General features: G+C 37.9%; 1 protein-coding gene across 1 annotated transcript; it reads left to right on the forward strand.

Moving 5' to 3' along the window:
* Positions 1-5,673: 5,673 nt before the first annotated feature.
* On the forward strand, positions 5,674-23,407 carry LOC307184858 (2'-5'-oligoadenylate synthase 1A-like; the record flags this gene model as incomplete). Its single annotated transcript, XM_079918631.1, has 6 exons — positions 5,674-5,859; positions 8,876-9,036; positions 13,984-14,048; positions 19,188-19,377; positions 22,541-22,750; positions 23,251-23,407. 6 exons carry the CDS (start codon positions 5,674-5,676, stop codon positions 23,405-23,407), a joined length of 969 nt encoding a protein of 322 aa, XP_079774757.1.
* Positions 23,408-23,680: the final 273 nt, after the last annotated feature.

The following is a 23,680-nucleotide window of genomic DNA, read 5'->3' on the forward strand; positions in this document are numbered from 1 at the left end:
GCAACAGCCAGCTCTACCCACCACCAGTCTCTCCCATCAGGAAACTTCCACAAGTCTCTTAGATAGCCTCATCCACCAGAGGGCAGACAGCAGAAGCAAGAAGAACTACAGTCCTGCAACCTGTGGAACAAAAAACACATTCACAGAAAGATAGACAAGACGAAAAGGCAGAGGGCTATGTACCAGATGAAGGAACAAGATAAAACCCCAGAAAAACAACTAAATGAAGTAGAGATAGGCAACCTTCCAGAAAAAGAATTCAGAATAATGATAGTGAAGATGATCGAGGACCTCGGAAAAAGAATGGAGGCAAAGATCAAGAAGATGCAAGAAATGTTTAACAAAGACCTAGAAGAATTAAAGAACAAACAAACAGCAATGAACAATACAATAACTGAAGTGAAAACTGCACTAGAAGCAATCAGTAGCAGCATAACTGAGGCAGAAGAACGGATAAGTGACCTCAAAGACAGAATGGTGGAATTCACTGTTGCGGAACAGAATAAAGAAAAAAGAATGAAAACAGCCTAAGCGACCTCTGGGACAACATTAAATGCAATAACGTTCGCATTATAATGGTCCCAGAAGGAGAAGAGAGAGAGAAAGGACCCAAGAAAATATTTGAAGAGATTACAATGGAAAACTTCCCTAACATGGGAAACGAAACAGGCACCCAAGTCCAGGAAGTGCAGAGAGTCCCATACAGGAGAAACCCAAGGAGAAACACGCTGAGACACATAATAGTCAAATTGGCAAAAATTAAAGACAAAGAAAAATTATTGAAAGCAGCAAGGGAAAAATGACAAATAACATACAAGGGAACTCCCATAAGGTTAACAGCTGATTTCTCAGCAGAAACTCTACAAGCCAGAAGGGAGTGGCATGATATACTTAAAGTGATGAAAGGGAAAAACCAAGATTACTCTATCCTGGAAGAATCCCATTCAGATTCAATGGAGAAATCAAAAGCTTTACAGACAAGCAAAAGCTAAGAGAATTCAGCACCACCAAAACAGCTCTACAACAAATGCTAAAGGAAATTCTCTAAGTAGAAAACACAAGAGAAGAAAAGGACCTGCAAAAACAAACCCAAAACAATTAAGAAAATGATAGGAGTATACATATTGATAATCACCTTAAACATGAATGCATTAAATGCTCCAACCAAAAGAAACAAGCTTGCTGAATGGATACAAAAACAAGACCCATATATACACTGTCTACAAGAGACCCACTTCAGACCTAGGGACACATACAGACTGAAAGTGAGGGGTTGGAAAAAGATATTCCATGCAAATGGAAATCAAAAGAAACCTGGAGTAGCAATATTCATATCAAATAAAATAGACTTTAAAACAAAGAATGTTACAACAGACAAGGAAGGACACTACATAATGATCAAGGGATCAATCCAAGAAGAAGATATAACAATTATAAATATATATGCACTCAACATAGGAGCACCTCAATACATAACGCAACCGCTAACAGCTCTAAAAGAGGAAATTGACAGTAACACAATAATAGTGGGGGACTTTAACACCTCACTTACACCAATGGACAGATCATCCAAAATGAAAATAAATAAGGAAACAGAAGCTTTAAATGACACAATAGACCAGATAGATTTAATTGATATTTATAGGACATTCCATCCAATAAAAGCAGATTACAATTTCTTGTCAAGTGTTCACGGAACATTCTCCAGGATAGATCACATCTTGGGTCACAAATCAAGCCTCAGTAAATTTAAGAAAATTGAAATCATATCAACCATCTTTTCTGACCACAGCACTATGAGATTAGGAATGAAAAACAGGGGAAAAAAATGTAAAAAACACAAACACATGGAGGCTAAACAATACGTTACTAAATAACCAAGGGATCACTGAAGAAATCAAAGAGGAAATCAAAAAATACCTAGAGACAAATAACAATGAAAACACGATGATCCAACACCTATGGGATGCAGCAAAAGCAGTTCTAAGAGGAAAGTTTATAGCTATACATGCCTACCTCAAGAAACAAGAAACATCTCAAATAAACAATCTAACCATACACTTAATGGAACTAGAGAAAGAAGAACAAAGAAAAACCAAAGTTAGCAGAAGGAAAGAAATCATAAAATCAGAGCAGAAATAAATGAAATAGAAACAAAGAAAACAATAACAAAGATCAATAAAACTAAAAGCTGGTTATTTGAGAAGATAAACGAAATTAATAAACCATTAGCCAGACTCATCAAGAGAAAGAGGGAGAGGACTCAAATCAATAAAATTAAAAATGAAAAAGGAGAAGTTACAACAGACACCACAGAAATACAAAGCATTCTAAGAGACTACTACAAGCAACTCTATGCCAATAAAATGGATAACCTGGAAGAAATGGACAAATTCTTAGAAAGGTATAACCTTCCAAGACTGAACCAGAAAGAAATAGAAAATATGAACAGACCAATCACAAGTAATGAAATTGAAACTGTGATTAAAAATCTTCCAACAAACAAAAGTCCAGGACCAGATGGCTTCACAGGTGAATTCTATCAAACATTTAGAGAAGAGCTAACAGCCATCCTTCTCAAACTCTTCCAAAAAATTGCAGAGGAAGGAACACTCCCAAATTCATTCTATGAGGCCACCATCACCCTGATACCAAAACCAGAGAAAGATACTACAAAAAAAGAAAATTACAGACCAATATCACTGATGAATATAAATGCAAAAATCCTCAACAAATTACTAGCAAATAGAATCCAACAACACATTAAAAGGATCACACACCATGATCAAGTGGGATTTATCCCAGGGATGCAAGGATTCTTCAATATATGCAAATCAAACAATGTGATACACCACATTAACAAATTGAAGAAGAAAAACCATATGACCATCTCAATAGCCGCAGAAAAAGCTTTTGACAAAATTAAACACCCATTTATGATAAAAACTCTCCAGAAAGTGGTCATAGAGGGAACCTACCTCAACATAATAAAGGCCATGTATGACAAACTCACAACAAACCTCATTTTCAATGGTGAAAAACTGAAAGCATTTCCTCCAAGATCAGGAACAAGACAAGGATGTCCACTCTCACCACTATTATTCAACATAGTTTTGGAAGTCCTAGCCATGGCAATCAGACAAGAAAAAGAAATAAAAGGAATACAAATTGGAAAAGAAGAAGTAAAACCATCACTGTTTGCAGATGACATGATACTATACATAGAGAATCCCAAAGATGCCACCAGAAAACTGCTAGAGCTAATCAATGAATTTGGTAAAGTTGCAGGATACAAAATTAATGCACAGAAATCTCTTGTGTTCCTATACACTAATGATGAAAAATCTGAAAGAGAAATTAAGGAAACACTCCCATTTACCATTGCAACAAAAAGAATAAAATACCTAGGAATACATCTACCTAGGGAGACAAAGACCTGTATGCAGAAAACTATAAGACACTGACAAAAGAAATAAAGATGATACCAACAGATGGAGAGATATACCATGTTCTTGGATTGGAAGAATCAATATTGTGAAAATGACTATACTACCCAAAGCAATCTACAGATTCAATGCAATCCCTATCAAAATACCAATGGCATTTTTTACAGAACTAGAACAAAAAATCTTGAAATTTGTATGGCGACACAATAGACCCCAAATAGCCAAAGCAGTCTTGAGAGAAAAAAGCGGAGTTGGAGGAATTAGACTCCCTGACTTCAGACTATACTACAAAGCTACAGTAATCAAGACAATATGGTACTGGCACAAAAACAGAAATATAGATCAATGGAACAAGATAGAAAGCCCAGAGATAAACCCATGCACCTATGGTCAACTAATCTATAACAAAGGAGGCAAGGATATACAATGGAGAAAAGAAAGTCTCTTCAGTAAGTGGTGCTGGGAAAACTGGACAACTACATGTAAAGGAAGGAAATTAGAACACTCCCTAACACCATACACAAAAATAAACTCAAACTGGATTAGAGGCCTAAATGTAAGACCCGACACTATAAAACTCTTAGAGGGAAACATAGGAAGAACACTCTTTGACATAAATCACAGCAAGATCTTTTTTGATCCACCTCCTAGAGTAATGGAAATAACAACAAAAATAAACAAATGGGACCTAATGAAACTTCAAAGCTTTTGCACAGCAAAGGAAACCATAAACAAGATGAAAAGACAACTCTCAGAATGGGCGAAAATATTTGCAAACGAATCAACGGACAAAGGATTAATCTCCAAAATATATAAACAGCTCATGTAGCTCAATATTAAAAAAACAAACAACCCAATCTAAACATGGGCAGAAGACCTAAATAGACATTTCTCCAAAGAAGACATACAGATGGCCAAGAAGCACATGAAAAGCTACTCAACATCACTAATTATTAGAGAAATGCAAATCAAAACTACAATGAGGTATCATGTCACACCAATTAGAATGGGCATCATCAGAAAATCTACAAACAATAAATGCTGGAGAGGGCGTGGAGGAAAGGGAACCCTCTTGCACTGTTGTTGGGAATGTAAATTGATACAGCCACTATGAAGAACAGTATTGAGGTTCCTTAAAAAACTAAGAATAGAATTACCATATGATCCAGCAATCCCACTACTGGGCATATACCCAGAGAAAACCATAATTCACAAAGACACATGCACCCCAATATTCATTCAGCGCTATTTACAATAGCCAGGTCATGGAAGCAACCTAAATGCCCATCAACAGACAGATGGATAAAGAAGATGTGGTACATATATACAATGGAATATTACTCAGCCATAAAAAGGGATGAAATTGGGTCATTTGTTGAGACGTGGATGGATCTAGAGACTGTCATACAGAGTGAAGTAAGTCAGAAAGAGAAAAACAAATATCGTATATTAACGCATATATGTGGAACCTAGAAAATGGTACAAATGAACCAGTTTGCAGGGTAGAAATAGAGACACAGATGTAGGCAACAAATGTATGGACACCAAGGGGGGAAAGCGGGGGTGGCGGTGGGGGTGTGCTGAATTGGGCGATTGGGATTGACATGTATACACTGATGTGTATAAAATTGATGACTAATAAGAACCTGCTGTATAAAAAAATAAATAATATAAAATTCAAAAAAAATGTACTATCTGCTGATTTCTAGATGTTGGCTCAGTTTCTTCTTTTTAAAACACTTTTCAGGTCCAAATGAAACATTCAGCAGGTAGAATATGGCCTATGGGCTGACAGTTTAAGACCTTTTAGAATAGATGGCTTAACTTGGAGTTCTTTACTCTGGGATCATTTTATTGAAATTTGATAACATGTGTTTCATTTAGAAACTTAAAATGATTTATAAATTGGGGCAAAGACTTCTTTCTGACTTAAGAATGAATATCTCAGTTTATCTCAGAGAAATTCAGCCATTTCTCTGTTGAGACTTAGTGTTAACCTGCCAGCTAAGTCCAGAGGGCGTAAAGTCTGTTGGTTCACCTAATGCTCTACCAGCAGAGAAGGTAGATCTCCCTGTTATCGCAAAAGGCAATCCTGATAATTTTTTTTTAAGTCCTGATAATTAACTAGACATAATTTGCATACAAAATTAGATCCTGTGTTAGACACACATACAACCATTTCTGTGCAGTGAATATCGAATGTTGATCATTTCTCTATGAAGCCCAAATGTCCACAGGATTTTCACCTCATAATATGTTGGAGTGTAAAGGTTCCCAAGAGCTACAGAGATTTGCAGACAAAAAAATCCGCCCTGCCTCGGGTTCTCAGAGTGCTGCTTGTGTGGCTGAAATCAGCGCCCTGCTCCAGCTGATCCAGGGTTGCTTTCCAGTACCGGCCTCCCGAGTCATCCAGGTAATCTGAGCCCCCAGCCCTCTGGCTGGGCCATGCAGCCCTAAGGAAGCCATTCCTTTCTCTTGGAGGTGATGCACATCAACTGGGCAGGGCCACATGTTCAAAGGCCAGCTTCACCTTCTTTGTGGGGTGATAGGCCTTCTAGGAGCCCTTTGAAATGCCAGGGCAGGCTTCAGGCTAGCTGAGCAGGCACTCAACCATGTGACAGCTGGAACCGATTAAAGTTGGCAGTTTTTGCCCAAGGGGCAAAAGTGCCTTTAGATTGGCAAGGCCAAGGACTTGGCTCACACTTGACCGATATTTGTAAATGCTTAAGGGAATTTCAGGCAAAGGAGGTGAGCCTATCCCCCAGAGCACTGTTTCATGGCTGGGCAACATGGCTGTGGAAGTAATTAGGTGCCTTGCTGATGGGCTACCTGCCACCTTAAAGGCAATTCACTGTGTCTGGGAATAGTTGTCCACAGAGCACACGGTCATTCTGTGAAAATTTCCTTGAGGGAAAATGGCCTGAACACAAGGAAGTGATCCAAACAACAATGATGGTGTGACTTCCCTTCTATCACTATTACTTATAAGTTAATATCACCACTACATACTATTTAATCAGTGTTTAGAAAACAAAATACAGGACATAGTTCTGAGGGCATTTTTTCTTATAATTTTTCCATTCCTTCTTCTTAAAATGCACACATTATTGTTATAAAAGTATCTGTAAGCCATGTTTATTAAAATAAAAATATTAACTTTTAATGTAGCTTAATAGCAAATATGTTTTACGAGTATGATTAAATTCTAGCTAATGTAGCTATGGAAAAAGCCTGAATATGAAACATATTTTATTCTACAGAAATAAGGCATGAGCACAGAGCTAGAAATTGGGAGCCAGAGTTCTATTCCAGTCCTGCTAGGTGATGGCTGAAAACAAGGGCCAATGATCAATTAAGCTGTGGAATTGCTGTGCCCTATATTCCATTCTTGGAGATTGACTGTACATGTTAGCATATTACAAACTCTCAGGTTCAGGAAGCACTAAAAGCTACATTTCCCACATTCCCTTGCCACTATGACAAAATAGGTTTTGTCAATTAGTTGCACTACTGCAAGACTGAGTCCAGAACTGAGTTAAGCTGGGGGAGAGGCAGTAGGGTACGAGGCACCTATTTTAGCTAGTCCAGATGTAGAAAGTACAGGTCGACTTTGAAGCCGAGAGTTCTGGCGATGACTTCCAGTCCCTGGATTTACAGTAGGGCAGGGGGTCTCTGGGATGCACAATTGCAGAGGCAGCTTCTTCATTCCTAGATGTCAGCTAAGGCAGTATGGTCCTGGAGCCAGCAGTTGCCATAACAGCTTTCAGAGCAGGCTCCCTGATTGTAGCTGAGTCTACACTTGGCAGTTATTAAAACTCAGCAATGTTGGGCTTCCCTGGTGGCGCAGTGGTTGAGAATCTGCCTGCCGATGCAGGGGACACGGGTTCGAGCCCTGGTCTGGGGAGGTCCCACATGCCACGGAGCAACTAGACCCGTGAGCCACAACTACTGAGCCTGCGCGTCTGGAGCTTGTGCTCCGCAACAAGAGAGGCCGCGACAGTGAGAGGCCCGCGCACTGCAATGAAGAGTGGCCCCTGCTCGCCGCAACTAGAGAAAGCCCTCGCACAGAAACGAAGACCCAACACAGCCAAAAATAAATTAATTAATTAAATTAAAAAAAAAAACAAAACTCAGCAATGTTATTCTGAAAGTCATTCCTGAAAGTTCAGTCTAGAGCCTGTTCTTCTAGCTATTCCAATGATTCCCTAAATTAAATCCCTTTCTGCTTGAAGTAACTGAAATGGTTTTTCTTACCTGAAACTAAACCCTTTTGGTACCCTGTGGCTCACCCTTTTGGAAATGTTGCTCTGAAGTGTAAGGCCATGAGGTAGGAGACATATTCATGTCCTTTCCCCTTGACCTACCTAGCTGTTCTTGTTGGTAGGTGGTATTTGTTCCCTTATTTTCTTTAGTAGTAAATACTTTCCATAATCCATGAACTCTCCCCTCTGGCCAAGCTGCCATGTCTCTGTGAAGAGCTCAGCCTCCTCCCAGGGCAGGCTAGGTCAGTGCCAAGAATAAAAATGGCACATTATTGCTTACTTCAGTGAGCCACACAGTGCCTGACTGAACGGGCTGTTGGAAATCCTTGAGATTAACATTCAACAGATGGCAAAGGGCTCAGAGCTTCGGAATGTTATCTAACTTCATAAGAAATTGTCATGTCTCATTACGTGTCACAACCTACCTTTGACAGATTGCTTTTACCCTGTGGACATAATGTTTCCCAAATCATAGATACCAGTTGCTTTTACTGCTAAAGAGCCTCCTTTGGGAAATTGCAACAAAAATTTTCCTTCAGTGCTAAAGAAGGCAAAGATATGCTGTTAACTGCTTAAAGTTTTAACTTTTATAAAATTATATTTAGCAAGAGATTTGAAATAAATTCTCATTAATTATAATCACAGAATACTTTCTTAAAATCATTTATAATCTATTTAGAAACATAGCAAACGAACACCCTCCAGAAACACCAGTCACTTAAGGTTCTAACTCACAGGTACAGTTTGTTTCAGGGCACCTCTGCCCCAGGTTGCCCAATCAGGTGTTCACTGAGGGCTGCCATGTGTGTCTTGGTCTGGGTTCTGAGTGTACAGCAGTGAATTTAATTCCTGCCCTTGTGGATTCTTCACAGTCAGTGGCTCTCAAGCAGAAAGTCTGAGAACTTCTAGCTCTAACTTTTCATAACGATTTTCAGGCTTTTTCTGCAAATTATGCTTTCTTTTCCACAACTGAACCTAAATTCTCAGTAGACCATGATAGATTACTTTCTTCCCCTGTCTTTCTTTTTTCTCCGAGGTGAAGGAAGATAAACTAGCACATATTTAAGCTATTCACAAAGTTAATTGACCCTAAAAATGCTACAACTAGAAATCTGCACTTCCCTCAAGGTTGAGGTTTTCCCCACATTGTACCCCTTGTCTTCACAGGGTGGTTCTTATGTAAAGAGGACTGACACCCAAGGATGCTCTGAGATTGACATTGTGTTGCTCAGTGATGTGTTTGCCAGTGTGAACCATTGCAAGAAACAACTGAGAGAAGGGTTGGAGACTCTGAGAGAAAACTTGAAGAGAACTTCACATGGGAACAGGTCTGGGTGAATGTGTTTCTGTGAATTCTTTTATTTCAAAGGTGGAAAAAACTGCTGAAGGAAACTCTTGGCTTGTCACAGAAGACCATTATTGAGTAATAATTACTTGTATTTGCTAACGTTAAATTTATGGGAGAAAACTTGGAGAGACTGCCCCAGAGGCTTTTTTTTAAAAAGAGACTTCTAGCTAAACTTGCAATGAAATTTCACGAATTTGAGATCCTATGATTTAAGGACTAATTATGTCTTCTCCAATGCACCTTTATTTAATTTCCATCCCTCAGCTGAAATCTGACTCTGAGGAATGCAAACAGGAAGGGCTGAGAAAGGTGCCTCCAAGAATGAAGAATCTTTGAGATACATTTGTCTGATAAACATTCCCCTCAGCCATGTCCTGGGGTCTTTTGCTGAAGTGGCTTTGCTGACATGACACACAATGTCTCTTTGCCCCCAGTGTTGAACTAGTTAGGTCTTTTTTTTTTTTTTTTTTTTTTTTTTTTTTTTTTGGTGAGTTCCAAAAAGAAAAGAATAAAAAGCCTTGACATGTTATTATTTATTTTTCTATTCCAATTGTACATCTGCTATTTTTTTTCAGTCTAATGAATTGTGGATGAAGAAAAATGCAAATAACTATGTTGTAAAGGGAATAAAACATTTTTCTTGAGTAAAACAGACCAGACTGTGTGCCACTTCAATTCTAAAATAAGATCAATGTTTTAAAACAATGTCCCAGAACTGTTTATTAATTTAAATAATAGATTCGTTACCAAGCCCTTGCTTCAAATGAGTGTAGAGAGCTAGCCTGAATGTGTCTTTTAATGAAAAACACTACCTTCAGGAATACCAAACACCTACTAAATTGTGGTAGTTAGCAAAGATGTCAGATGAATGGCCTGATGGTAACTATAATGAAGCACATTGGGGTTGGAAAGGCAGAAGGGGAAATGATGGAGTTTCACATACAATTACACGTTGAACAGGGAAAGACCACCTTTAAGAAAAGGAAAAAAAAAAGAAGAAATGGGAGAATGTGTTTTTCATTTTTACCCATTGTTTCTTCCAAGTTTTCCCCATTGAATTTGTAAACTATAGGGTACATTATATCATTGTTATTATTATTTATCAAAACAGGACAGTTAAAGTACTCTCAAGGCACATTAACAATAAGAGTTAGGTATACGCTTTCCCTGGTGACTTTATTTGGAATCAAAATCTTTGTCCTTCATTGTTATGTCCTAATTCTATACTCCCTGCCCACCCAACGTCAAAGACCCTAATAGAAGAGCCCTCCCTAATTCCTTTTCCTCTCTTCTGTATCTCAGGCAGGCACCCTTCTCCTGGACAAAACATGCCTGAAGCTTTTATTTTGTTAGATTTTCAGAACAAATTTTGAAGTAGAACCCATGGAAAAGAACAGCTCCAAAAACCTTCATTTCCTTGCTCTAATTGTTCCTCAAAACAAGCAAAATCATTTTCTAAGCTCTGTTCCTTCTATTCTTTCAACTCATTAAAAAATGTCATTGAAAACTCTTTAAAGCTGAAACAAATTCCCAGGTAACCACCATCCTTTCCTCTGCATCTGTTCAATGCCTGTTCTTTTTCTCTTCCTCGCAGTGATTTTTCAAGGAGCAATAATGGTTTTCATTCAGCTCAGAATATATTTTATGCCACATTTTGTTTTGCTGAACAATTCCTTGGCAAAAAAAAAAGGAACATATTTGTAGGAGAATGAGACTTCAAGGCAGACTGACAGGGAAGGATCGTGAAGTCAGGAAAGGAGGAAGATTGTCCACGGGTGTTTCCTTGTACTGATATCTGCACGCGGCAGTCATTTTTTCTGGCTTTATTCTCTGCTTCTCAGCACAACCAAGACCATACCACGATTCATTTGAGGGGAAAATTGAATTAAAAATGGAAAAGAAGCAGATATGTGAGTCTGACAGTTGATTTTGACTCCCACCCACTGAGAGAGTAAAGAAGTTTATTGTTTCAGTTGATACCTGGTTTTTGGTGATATATTGTTTGTTGCTGTTATTTTTAAAGCTATTCAGTTACTTTATTTTGCAAGATGGGTGTGGGAAATCCTTTCTTGTCCTTTGGAACTAGTCCATGTCTCAACCTACCAGTAACAGCAACTGTTCTATGTCAGTGACTTTCTGAGCCCTGCTTGTGAATGAAACCTCAGGAGACTTGCCCAATAAGCCCAAGGTACTAGAAATCATTTACACACCAGGGGCACTGTGCTCCTCTCTGCACATACCAGTGTGTTTATTATTGAAAACCACATTGGGGAAACATATTCTGAGCTTTTAAGGAGACAGTGCTAAAAATATGTCATGCCTGTAACAGTTATGTTTGTAATTGGGATTTCTGCCCATTAGCTCTTATTTCTAATTGCTTTGATTTAGAGGTCTTAAAGACAAGAAGCTCTCTTTTTATTATCAGGTCAGATAACTTAAGGCTCTTCTCTGATATATCATCCCTTTAGAACCACATTGCAGGACATGGAGTTGTCCTGACAAGACATGGCCAAGATAAAACATGTCCATGGACTGGGCTGACATGAAATAGGAAGTGGCAAATATATCAGCTGAGGACTCATGACCAAGCACTGCTAGGACCCATGTCCCATTTCCACATACAATAATAGAAAACCTTTTGAGATACTCATTGGACAGTAAGGTTCATGTAAGTTAGCCCAGGATAGTACTGACATTCTCATTAATCTTGACCCATTCTAGAAGTGACCTGAACTCCCCAACTGATTCAATACCTCATTTAAGCCCTCTGGCATCTATAAGAGTAAACTTCAGCCACCTAGGACCATGTCTCCCAAACATACAGTTACCATGTTGAGCATAGCAAGATCTGCCTCCAAATTATGACAGGAGTGTTAGGCTACTGGTTTCTTTAATTCCTTTTCACTCTCCCTGACTGAGAGAGAAGGATATACTCATGACAAAAATAAGGTGAGGGAATTTGATAATGATTTAATGTATTCCTTTTGTGGTACATGAAGCCAATTAGAATTTCACAGTCTCGACATTTTTTAAAAAGTACTGAGGAGTTATAAAATTTCAGAAATTTCTGTTCAATTTAAATGAAAGGACATTATATATACAAAAAAATTTTTTTTTTCATTTTGGATGATGCCTATTGGCCTATCTTTCAGGTCAGTAATTCTCTCCTGCTATATCTAATTTTTGTTAAATTTATCTATAAAGCTTTTAAGTTCAATTATTTTTTTTAGTTCTATAATTTCCATTCTTTTTTTAATGTATATAAAATCCAACTCCAGTTTAATTTTTCATCTTTACGTCTACTTTTACTGTCTATTCCTCTGTTCATTGAACATATTAATCAGTTAAAATCCTTATCTACTTATACCAATATTTGTTATCACCTATGGGGTCTGTTTCTACAGTTTGTTTTTTCTCTCAGTTTAAAATCTTATAGCCCTGTCTCTTAGAATTTCTAGTGATTTTAAATTTAATTTCTAGTGATTTAAAGATTAAAACCAGGACACTGTGCATTAAAAGTCTTAGATGCTTCAGCTGATGTTCTCTTTTTCCAGAGAGGTGTACACTTTCCTCACCAAATGGATAGAATAAGAGCTGATCACCCAGGTCACACCCCATATCCGTTAAAAAAAAACATCTGGAGGTGAGAGCAAGGCATCAACACTTTTTAAGGATCCCCAGTGATTCCAGTATGCAGCTAAGGAGCCACCGTTACAGCCTAGTAGTTTCACCAAGGACTTGCCCCTAATCCTTGTCTCCTCAGCCCCTGAGAGTGAATCCTAATCCATGTTGCCTTAGTCTGGCAAGACTATCTACATCTCCACTCAATTCTCTAAGATATTCTGCTTCATTTCATAACCATACCTGTCTCAAGCATCTTCAGAATTCAGCAAATGTTTGGAGGGAAAAGCAGGTCATCTCTTGGGTTCAGTTCTCCACCAGGATTTCAGGATGAAACCCAGGATTTCTTCAGGATTGTGGCCTCCAAGTCTCTGCATTGCTTTAGCCCTATAAGCTTGACAAAGTTCTAGTGGTTTCTTGAACCCCAAAAGCTTCCCTTTTCCCAAAGTCCATATTTTCAGCTTCTTCTCTATTTCCCAAATTGGTATATGTCCCCAGGGAAAATGGCAGCAGAATATTAGTCCATCTCTCCATTATCTGCTACCCCACTCCTCACCAAATCCTGACCTTTCTAGCTTCAGCAACTCTCCAATGCCTCTAAGACACACATACACGTGATTTTTTAAATCCAATTATCTAGTTGTTCTCAGTGAGCATTGGTCAGCTGTTAACTACTTCATTATATCCAGAAATAGAAGTCTCAGTTCTTTTAAAATATTTTACTGTACCATACTCATGATTAACAGTATCTTATGCCCCAATACATAGATAATAATCCGGTTAAAAATTATTAATCATCTACTATGTGTCAGATACTAGGGACAGAACAGTGAACAAAACAAGCACAGTTCCTGACTTTGTGCACCTAGTACCCCTGTGTGAGAGAAATAAAGAAATAATATAATGTCAAGTGGTAATTAAATGTTATGAAGAAACGTAAAGCTGGGTAATGGAACAGGGAATAGGGAAGGAGCTCTTGTTTTAAAGGGTGGCCAGGAAAGGCCAAATGGTGCAGCAGAGACCTGAATGAAGCCAGGGTCCAGCCATGTGAATTATCTGAGATAAGTGTAGTCTAGGTATAGGAATAGCAACTGCAAAAGTCCGGAGTAGGAAACACCCCTGGCATGTTCAAGAAATAGACAAGAGAGCAGCAGGGCTAGAATAAGGGGAAAGATGGTTGAAAATCATCTCATGTTTTCTTTTTTCTCTTTCTCTTATCGCTCATATGTCATGTTCCTTTTCTAAGGATCCTAATGGGGAAGAGAACACCATTGTCTTTAAGATTCAATTTTTTATGTACTGAAAGACTTCACAGCCATTCTTTTGAGATCATGGCCTACTATGATGTCCTGGGGCCTACACCCTCCACAGGTAAGATTTACTTGTTTTGTTGCATAGGAAATCTTTAAAATGGCTATTCATTCAGTGTGTATTTATAGAGGACTGACCACATCAAGACACAGTCCTGGGCTAGGTACACAGAACCAGGCTGTTGGCAGTGGCACTGAATCACTTACTGGTTTTAGGAGTCACTTTTTTTTTTTTTCCTGCAGTGCATTAATACTGTGTATCCTTATGCTACCAGTTTTTAATTTAAGAAGTACAATCAAGTATTAACTGTGTGTTCTGTATAATGGAGTAGAGAAAGAACACAAAAGAAGTATGGACTTGGCCTGCAAGGAGCTGCCTCTTGTAGCAAGAATTCCAATTTGAGCCTAAATTGAGTTTGCACTGGGATTCAACCACAATCTGGCTAATTCAGGAAGGTAAATGAGTCTCCTATAATGGAAAGGACTGGTTAGGAACAGAACTTTGGTCTAAATTCAACAGATTGTTGAGGGTGTTTAATACTCAGCACCAGTGGACTCATGCCTCTGTCTTTGGGAGAAAGAGTTCAAAAAATTAAGTAAAAACCAGAAGAGCTGTTTCCTGGATGTCTACTAAGGCAGCCAAAGCTCAGGTTGGCACAGTTTTGCAGCCTGAGTGGTAGAAAGCAGCCCCAGAGTTCCTGTGTAAGCAGAGAAGGGGCCCAGAGTGCCTGCGCAGCTAAGAGGACCACCCTCACTCTGAATTGAGAAGATGCAGGAGCGGCCGTCTCTCTTTGATGCTCTGGTACTGGCAAGAGCAGTTGTGCCTTTGGCATGGCATGGCCACCATTGGAGGCATGACTGTCTTTGGCTGGACCATCCATGCTTCTGGTAGACGCAGCCACAGAAGGCATCAAACACAGCACAAAAGATCAGAAAATGTTAATGGCAGATACCGTGTGATACAGAAAGAAAGAGCCTGCAAGCACATGGGAGGTAGTCCCTGGGGACTGAAGTAGGATAGGGATTTGAGGGAGTTGGAACTCCTAAAAGAAGTGAAAAGTGATAAGGACAGAGTCATAGAATGGCATTGTTATGGTCATTGTGATGTTATTTTTATCCCTAAGATGTTGTGTTATCTAGGGTAAGATATGAAATAGAGTCGAATCATACTCCTAAAAACGGGGGTAGAGTATCTCCACTTTAGGCAAAAACATGATGGCTCTGTTATGGATTGAATGTTTGTGTCCCCCTAAAATTCGCATTTTGAAGCTCTACACCCAAATGTGATGGTATTAGGAGGTGAGGCCTTTGAGATGCAATTAGGTTTAGATGACATCCTGAGGGTGAAGCCCCAATGATGGGATTAATTCTCTTGTAAGAATAAAAAGAGATACCAGAACTTCCTCTCTCAGCCATGGGAGCATGTAGTGAGAAGGTAGCCATCTGCAAGCCAGGAAGAGGGTTCTCATCAGGAAGCAAAGTTACCAGCACCTTGATCTTGGACTTCCCAGCCTCCAGAACTGTGAGAAATAAATTATTTCTGTTGTTTAAGCCATCCAGTCTATGGTATTTTGGTTCAGTAGCCCAGGCAGAGGCCCAGATGACTAAGTGATTTATATAGAGGTAAATGTATTCTCCAGAGAACTTGGGGGTTGAGGCTAGGCTTCTGCTTGACTTAAAACATTTGTATATTCTCTGTGTGGCAAAATGGCAGAACTGAAAATGCCATAGCAATTTGTGAGCCAATACATGACCAGTGACCCTGCTCTGGCTTAGCCGCAGGTATCAAATATTTTCATTGATCTATTCATTTAAATATTCTATTCAACCATCATTTCTGGAATACCTACCATGTACCATTAAATATTTATAGTGAATTAAGTAGGAGCTCAATATTTTTGCTCTTTTGGTGCTCACATTTGGTAGAGGAGAGATTCTTGAGCCAGTGACTTTTTTTTTGTTGTTGTTGTTTTTGCGGTACGCGGGCCTCTCACTGTTGTGGCCTCTCCCGTTGCGGAGCACAGGCTCCGGACACGCAGGCTCAGCGGCCATGGCTCGTGGGCCCAGCCGCTCTGCGGCATGTGGGATCTTCCCAGACCGGGGCATGAACCCGTGTCCCCTGCATTGGCAGGCGGACTCTCAACCACTGTGCCACCAGGGAAGCGCAAGCGAGTGACTCTTAAATATTTCCCTCCCATCTCTGTCTTTGCACAATGTTTCCACTGATAAACTTTTCTTAACCTGTCCCATCCTACACCCTGCCTTGAAAATCTTGCTGAGCCTATGATTTTCTTTTTAATGCTGTGATTTATCAAGCACTTATTATGTGCCATATATAATTCTCATTGCCCTAAAATTAATTGGTAAATGAATCCTAATTGATTTGCACAACAACCCTGAAAGGAAGCTATTTCCCCAGTTTGAATATTTAAAAACTGAGTCTTAGAAAATGTAAGCAACTTGCCCACAGTTATATAGTTAGTAAGTGTAAGAGCTGGGATGCAAATCCAGGTCTGTCTCACTGTGTAGGTCTGTGTAGACTGACATGACATCAAAGTTATATAATGGAGAGAACACACTGGGCTTGAGGCCAAATCCCAGATCTATTTCATATTGTCTATGTGAACTTGTGTAAATCATGGAAAACTCTGAAGCCTCACTTTTTTCATCTATAAAACTGAGATGAGAAAGTTACCTCAAGGATAGTTGCAAGAAGTAAAATATGAGATTTAGTTTGAAATCATGTAGCATGTAATTGTGCTTAGCTCAATGAATATTTATTAAGAGAAAATACTTCCGTCTCCTTAGGTCTCACCACAGGCCCATGAAGCTCTTGTGTTTGTGTAAAATGCTTTCTTTCTCTTGTGTGCGGACTTCAAAAGCACAATTGTTAGCCAGCCTTCGGGTTATCGTCTTGAAGATCTGAGGTTATATCAGTAGCTCTTGAGCTAAAGTGTCTCCCAGAGGAGCAGACGTATATTTTTACTCTGGCTTCTAAGTCCCCTAAGTTCTTGAGCACAGCTGTGTGAAATGAATTTTTAAAAGACTGAAGTTATTATGTAACCCTGCTTCTCTCCACTGATGACGAGGAATGGGTTTGAGAGGAGATGAACAGTTCAGACAAGTCCTAGGATTCCATTTAGGCAACTAAATGTTGCTAATAATTGTCAGAGCAAGACTCAGATAATCACATTAAATCTTCACAGGCATCTTAATGTTATTCCCTGCACATCTTACATACGTGCTAGACAACTAACAGTTTGGCCCTGTGTGCCGCAATGCACCCCAGAGCCATGAGGTTTGACAAGGACATGGTTGACAGTATTCCTGCTCTAAATATGATTCTCAGATTAGCAGTATCAACATCACTCAGGAACTTGTTAGAGATACAGAATCTTGGGCTCCACCCCAGACCTACTAAGTCAGAAACTGCATTTCAAAAGATCCCCAGGTGACTCTTGTGCTCATTAAAGTCTGAGAAGTAATTAGGCGCGGATTAGGAAGCATTTGGGCTCAGATCTAACCTGCAACGTAGGACAGTAGGATGGCAAGAGATGGTTTAACTTCCTAGCTGTGTGACTTTGGGCAACCTACTTAATTTCTCTGACTCTATTTCCTCATTTATAAACTGGAGATAATAATAGTTTCCATATCAAGGGTTGTCAAAGAGCAAATGTGTTAATAAATATAAAGCACTTAGCATAATATTTGATTAATAGCAAGGGAGCCAAGTATTCTAGCTTTTACAAATGATGATGGTGATAAAATAAACTCCTCTAAGTCACACAGTTAGGGTAGAAACAGACAATTATAAGCCTAAAAAATAATTTAAGTTAGAAGCCACCAACTTGGGTTCCTGTCAATGAAGAACCTTAAAGAGGAGGAAATGTTGATACAGAGGTGGCTTTGAGTAGATAATCTCTGGGTCAGCCAAGACAGCTTATCAGATAATAGAAATAGGTCATCAAATATCTGACATACCTATTGCATACCAAAATTTAAGTTAAATTATTGTTTCTTCTATCTTTTGTCATTATAAACCTGAATTTTTATTTGTCTGTTTGCTAAGAAAGTCAGAGAGACTGTCAATAAAAGACTAGAATATGTTTGTTATAACAGCAGTTATGAGAATATTTGCCATAAACAATTCTATCTGCTCATCTATGTTTATCATAGGAATTTGATTTTACTCTCTAACCTGTTGATAAATCAACCTACTATTATATCTCTGATTTGGCCCTAAATAGCTGGACCAGTATAAAAGGACTGTACAGATACTCTTCAAATTAGGAATCCGGATGAAGGCATAATGTTTTTTTTTAATGTATTGTACAAGTAAAATAGATACTTGACAATTAACTTTAAAATGTGTATAGTAAAATCTAAATTTGCCATGATTAACAAGTGTGTCATTATTGCATGACCATTTAGTTAGGCAGACGGACAGGTACAGATAGGGGTATACAAAATAGATTCATAATAGAACTTCTAATTGTGTCAAATTGGGAAAATTTAAGTATATTATGATAAAAAGATACTAAACATTTATATATCATACAATTAGAATGAGTACAATCTGAGTTAATGTTGTTTTATGAGATTATAGTATATAATATATATATATGTTTGCTATTTAATCTAGTTTTCCTTCCTCATTAATGTATCGTTGTCATAGCTTGTTTGTTTGCAATTTGACTCAAATACATCTTTTAAAGTCATCTCCATCTTTAAAAGTATAATCAGTTCCTTCAAGTGTCTGGGTAGTAGAATCTCTTCTGCAAAAATATATACAGATAATAACAATTTAGATAATTAAACAGGGGATTATATAGGTTATGGTGCACAGAGAATAATGATGTTTAGTTTATATGCCAGATGACATTTGCAAATGGTAATGAAATTTGCTTCTGAGAAATAAACTTCCTCTGCTGATAGAAAATCTTTCTATCATCTGATGAGAAAGATTTTCTTGAACCAGAGTTAGCTCAATTTGAGCTACTCTGGCATCATAATGTTGTAGCTTTCTCTTTTAACCACTTGGGTAAACTGGAATAACTCTCCTAAACACAGAAACTGTTTTGTTTTAAATGCTTAAGGTCTAATTAATCAGAGTAACACAGCTCATTTGTACCACGGGAAACCAGGAGAAGAGAGGAGGGAGGAAAGTCTCACAATTGTCTTTGTTCCTTGGTGTTAACAGATTTAAAACTTCACCTTTACCGCAAACTGTACCTCTGTAATGACAGTGACGAGGCCCAGCTGTGTGCCTTGGCCCTCTTACCTTACCAAGTGGATTTTGTCAAGGCATCTGTCGTGAGGGTGAAGGAGCTCAGTCGTTTAATGATACATTGGTTCAAGACATCATTTGCCAACACCACCAAGGAAAATAAGTATGTAACCAGCACATGGGCACGACGTGAGCCTTTCTCTTTTCAAGTCCCCTTTCTTTATTCTTTCAGGCTCCACCTCTTTCCTTGGTAGGGAGAGGGAATATATGTAGAGAGGGAAAGAGAGAGAGAGGAAGGGGAGAGGGAGGAAGGAGAGAGAGCGATGTAGAAAATGAGGGCTGTTATAAAATATGGAACACCTGTATTGCATTATTTCAACTATAACATAATGTTTTGGTAGGAACCAAAGAATAGAAACTAAAATATTCAGTGGCATAACCAAATGGGTTGGTGCAAGGAAGTAAGGCACAGAAAAGGAAAAGGGAGACTACTAGCATGATTTGAATGAGCTGTTCAGTCGTTCAGTGTTCAGGCTTTAAGTATTCTTTCTACTGTAGCCAATTCTAACAGAGCAGAGTTGTCCTCTACAGGAGGGGGAGCCTCAAAAGTTGATATGTGCATGTTTTAGTATCTTTTCTTCACTTTGGTAGCAATAGGCTCTAATGTGTAGTAAAGGGATGTGAGGGAGACTCAGATACTGGTTTGAGTATTTTAAGATAAACTTTTGAAAACCAGAGAACTAGAATATATTTGTATGAATTCTCCATTTGGCAGAAATAGCAGAGGCAGGGGGTTTATTATAATATATTTATATATGGCCACTTTCTACATGGAATAAGTCTTCTTCAGCTATGTATGTTACAAATCCTGATTTGTTCATCTGAATCACACATTCTGTTTACTCTTTGTATATTTTTGTGTTTAATATTGATGATAACATTTGTCACTTTGTAAAAACATACATTATTCCTATATAGTTACCTCCTATTTCTAAACATCTCTAACCATTCTATATATTTTTTCTCTTTTGGTTGAGTAAAAATTTACTAGTAAAAATAGGAAAACTAGTGAATATAGAAAAAAAGAAATAAATCTTCTTGCTTTGAGTAGATCCTTGGTCAGATGACAAGCCTGGTTTTGAAATCACTTTGTTTTTTGGTAGTGGAGAGCATTTATAGATCTGCAAGAAGGAACTTATCTAATAATGTAGCAGAAAAATAATTCTAAGACTTAAAAAGGTGGTATTGTGGGGAAATTGGACCACATATGTTCCAATACAATAGTTGGTTTTCTATTTCAGGAAAGTAATCTTGTAATGTGTATTAAGTATTTATTATGTGTTAAGGATTTTAAAATATTCAAACCATCTGTCAAGTTAACTCCCCTCTAAGTTAAAACAAAACAAAAACAGGTGAAAGTAAGAAGTAAAATATTTCTTATTATTTGGTTTTAAAAAAAGAGTTGAGGCCATTTATATTAAGAATTTCATTAAAAAAGAGTACTCAAAGATTTTTAAAGAGATGTCAGAAATACTTAGAGGAACTACCCTTAGAGAAAGTAAATCACATAAAAAGAGTAATCTGTATATTCAGAATAGTGCTACTAAAGATAATAAAATTTGGGAATGAAGTAAAATTGTCATGATGAAATACCGTTCAAGACAAGTTTGGGGAACATGGAAATACATAGAAAGATTTACATGAACCAATTTTAAATGACTAAAATATGACACAAAATAATATGAACACATATCAGAGCTATATAAATATATATGTAATCATGCTATAAAAATGTGAAGTTCATTGCTTATTAAGTCTCCCCCCACCCCCAAATTTTCTTTCATAAAATGTGAAGAGCATATCCTGCTTGAGCAGTTTTCAACCATGGCTTACTTTGGGCACTTGGAAGCATCAGATTGTTAAAGTAGAGGTGGACTTTAAGTCTTGTGTCTATTGTCGTCAACCGCTGAGGGAAAATCACAGGAACTGAGTTACTGATTAGCTGAAATCTGGTTTGCTATTCATTACCAGGACAAGAGGTTTCATCTATTTTTAGTTTTTTCTATTTCCTTTGTTGAGGTAAAAACAAATGATTAATATAATAGTAAGAAAATGCTACTCTGTTTCCCCTAAATTCTATTAGAGGAAGTAAATTGCATGATTTTGCAATATATCATCAAAAGAGATGTCTGTGGCTAATGAATGCCAAGGCAGTAAAAATACATATTTGAATATCAACCGCCATGAAATCCCAAAACTGTCGTGTTGGGTTTTTTCTCCCAAGTTTGTTTATCAGCTTTAAATTGTTTTCCTGGTATGTAAACTGCAGTGTAAGACTTAATGTAAAAAAAAAACAAGTTTCTTTCTTCACCCTAAATCCCCACCTCCCAAAAATATGTTTAGAGCATATTCTCCAAATTTGTTTTTTATGTATGCTTAATTTAAAAAAAATGTATTTGCTGTTTATTGCTTTAAAATTTTTTCAGTTAATCTATATTGTATCTTTATATCTGTACATTGTGATCTACCTTACTTCTTTTAATGACCACATAGTACAGGACAACGCTGTCTAAAAAAATAGAATGTGAGGTTCAAATACGAGCCACATATGCAGTATTATATATTCTAGTAGCCACTTTAAAAAGGTAAAAAGTAATAGGGGAAATTAATTTTAATAATATATTTACCCAATATATCCAAAATGTTATCATTTCAACATACAGTCAAAAGAAAAATTATTAATGAGATATTTTACTTTATATAACTCTTCAAAATACAGTACATACTCAAGTCAGACTAGCCACATGTCAAGTGCTCAACAGCCACATGCAGCTAGTGGCTGCCATATTGAATAGCACAGTAAGAGATGTACCATGAAGCTATCTAACTAGTCCCCTATTGATGAACTTCCAATATTTACTATTTCAAACAATAAAACAAAAAATGTACTTTTGTATATATCTTTGAGCACTAGTAGATGTTTTTTACAGAATGAATTCATAGAAGTGAAAAATGCTGGGTCAAAAGGATGGAACATCTCAAATTTTAATTGAGTTGACTCCAGAAAAGGCTATTTAGAGTCTCACCAATGGCGTGTGAGTGTCCCTTTCTTCACAGACTTACCAATGTTGGACATTATAATTCCTTTTTTGGCCAGTCTGATTGGTGGAAATATTGTTTTTGTTTGGTAAGTAGTGAGATTGAAAATAGAATTTCTTCTTCTGTAAATTGCCTTTTGAGCTTGGATTTTTCTCATAACTGAATAAACCTGTCTTCACTTTCTGGGTTAATGCAAGTACGTACAACACTTCATTCTGTGTGTCTAGATTCCGGAGACTTCCCTCCTCTTACACAGTGGAGCTCCTCACCATATACATCTGGGAACGGGTGGAGAAGCCCCTGTTCTTCAGCCTGGTACAGGGAATGAGGGCAGTCCTCAAACTTCTTGTTCGATATGCAGAAATCGACGTTGTTTGGCACAGACACTATCATCCCAAGTTCCCCATTTTTGTAAAGGTTAACCAGAAGCACACAAGGTAACTATTTATCTTTTCTACACCCTTAAGATATAAGAAGCAGGTTTGCCATCAAGGAAGAAATTCTGGAGCAAAGAGTAGCTTTATCGGGATTCCATGTAAATGAGAAGGCCCTGATTACTACAAAGTCAATTCCCTTCAATTACTTCTCACAGAACTTTAATTCTAAAGTGTGAATTAAGAGTAATTTGAGTAAAATGAATAGAATGTGGATATAGACAACAAATGAGGAGGAAACTGAAGACTGAATCCAGGGAGGACACGCTTCCTCAGGTGAAAAGGGAAAATGAGATCAAGTCAGAGTTGGTGGGGCAGGAACAATGGGCTGTTTTCTAATAGGTGTGGTTAGTCCTCCATGGACTCACTACCACAGTTCCCAGAGAGTCCTTTTCTTAACAGGGTTCCGTATTTAACTCAGACCTTCCTCTCTTCTAACTATACAGCAAATTGAAACTGGGTTTAGAAATGGAGAGCATGAGGCTTGTTTTGCTTTGTTTTAGGCCATTTATTTTAGACCCTGTAAATCCTACTGTAAACGTGTGTGACACCTGCAACGCCTGGGATGAAGTTGCCCATGTGGCGAGACTCAGCTTACTGAAGCCTCTTTTCAGGGGAGTGAGAGCTGAGCCCCCCTGGCTTTTCACAAATGACTGGTAAACTGGGCAAGGAGCTACTGTCCTTGCATTTCTATGAAGAAAATAAAAAAGGATGCAAAACATGTTGCCAAGAACACTCTGGATGAAGGAAACTTGTCTTAATTTAATTCACTACTTTAGTGAACCCAATCTTTAACAAACATCACTTAAAAGGATCTGTCTCAGCCTTTAAGAGAATTTGCTTTGGTGGCCTTGTGACCAAAAAACATTTTTTTAAAAATCCAAGTGGCCACAATAAAAAAATAAATAAAACAAAATCCCCAGATCCATTGAG

Source organism: Stenella coeruleoalba (assembly GCF_951394435.1).
Source record: "Stenella coeruleoalba genome assembly, chromosome: 3".
NCBI lineage: Eukaryota > Metazoa > Chordata > Mammalia > Artiodactyla > Delphinidae > Stenella > Stenella coeruleoalba.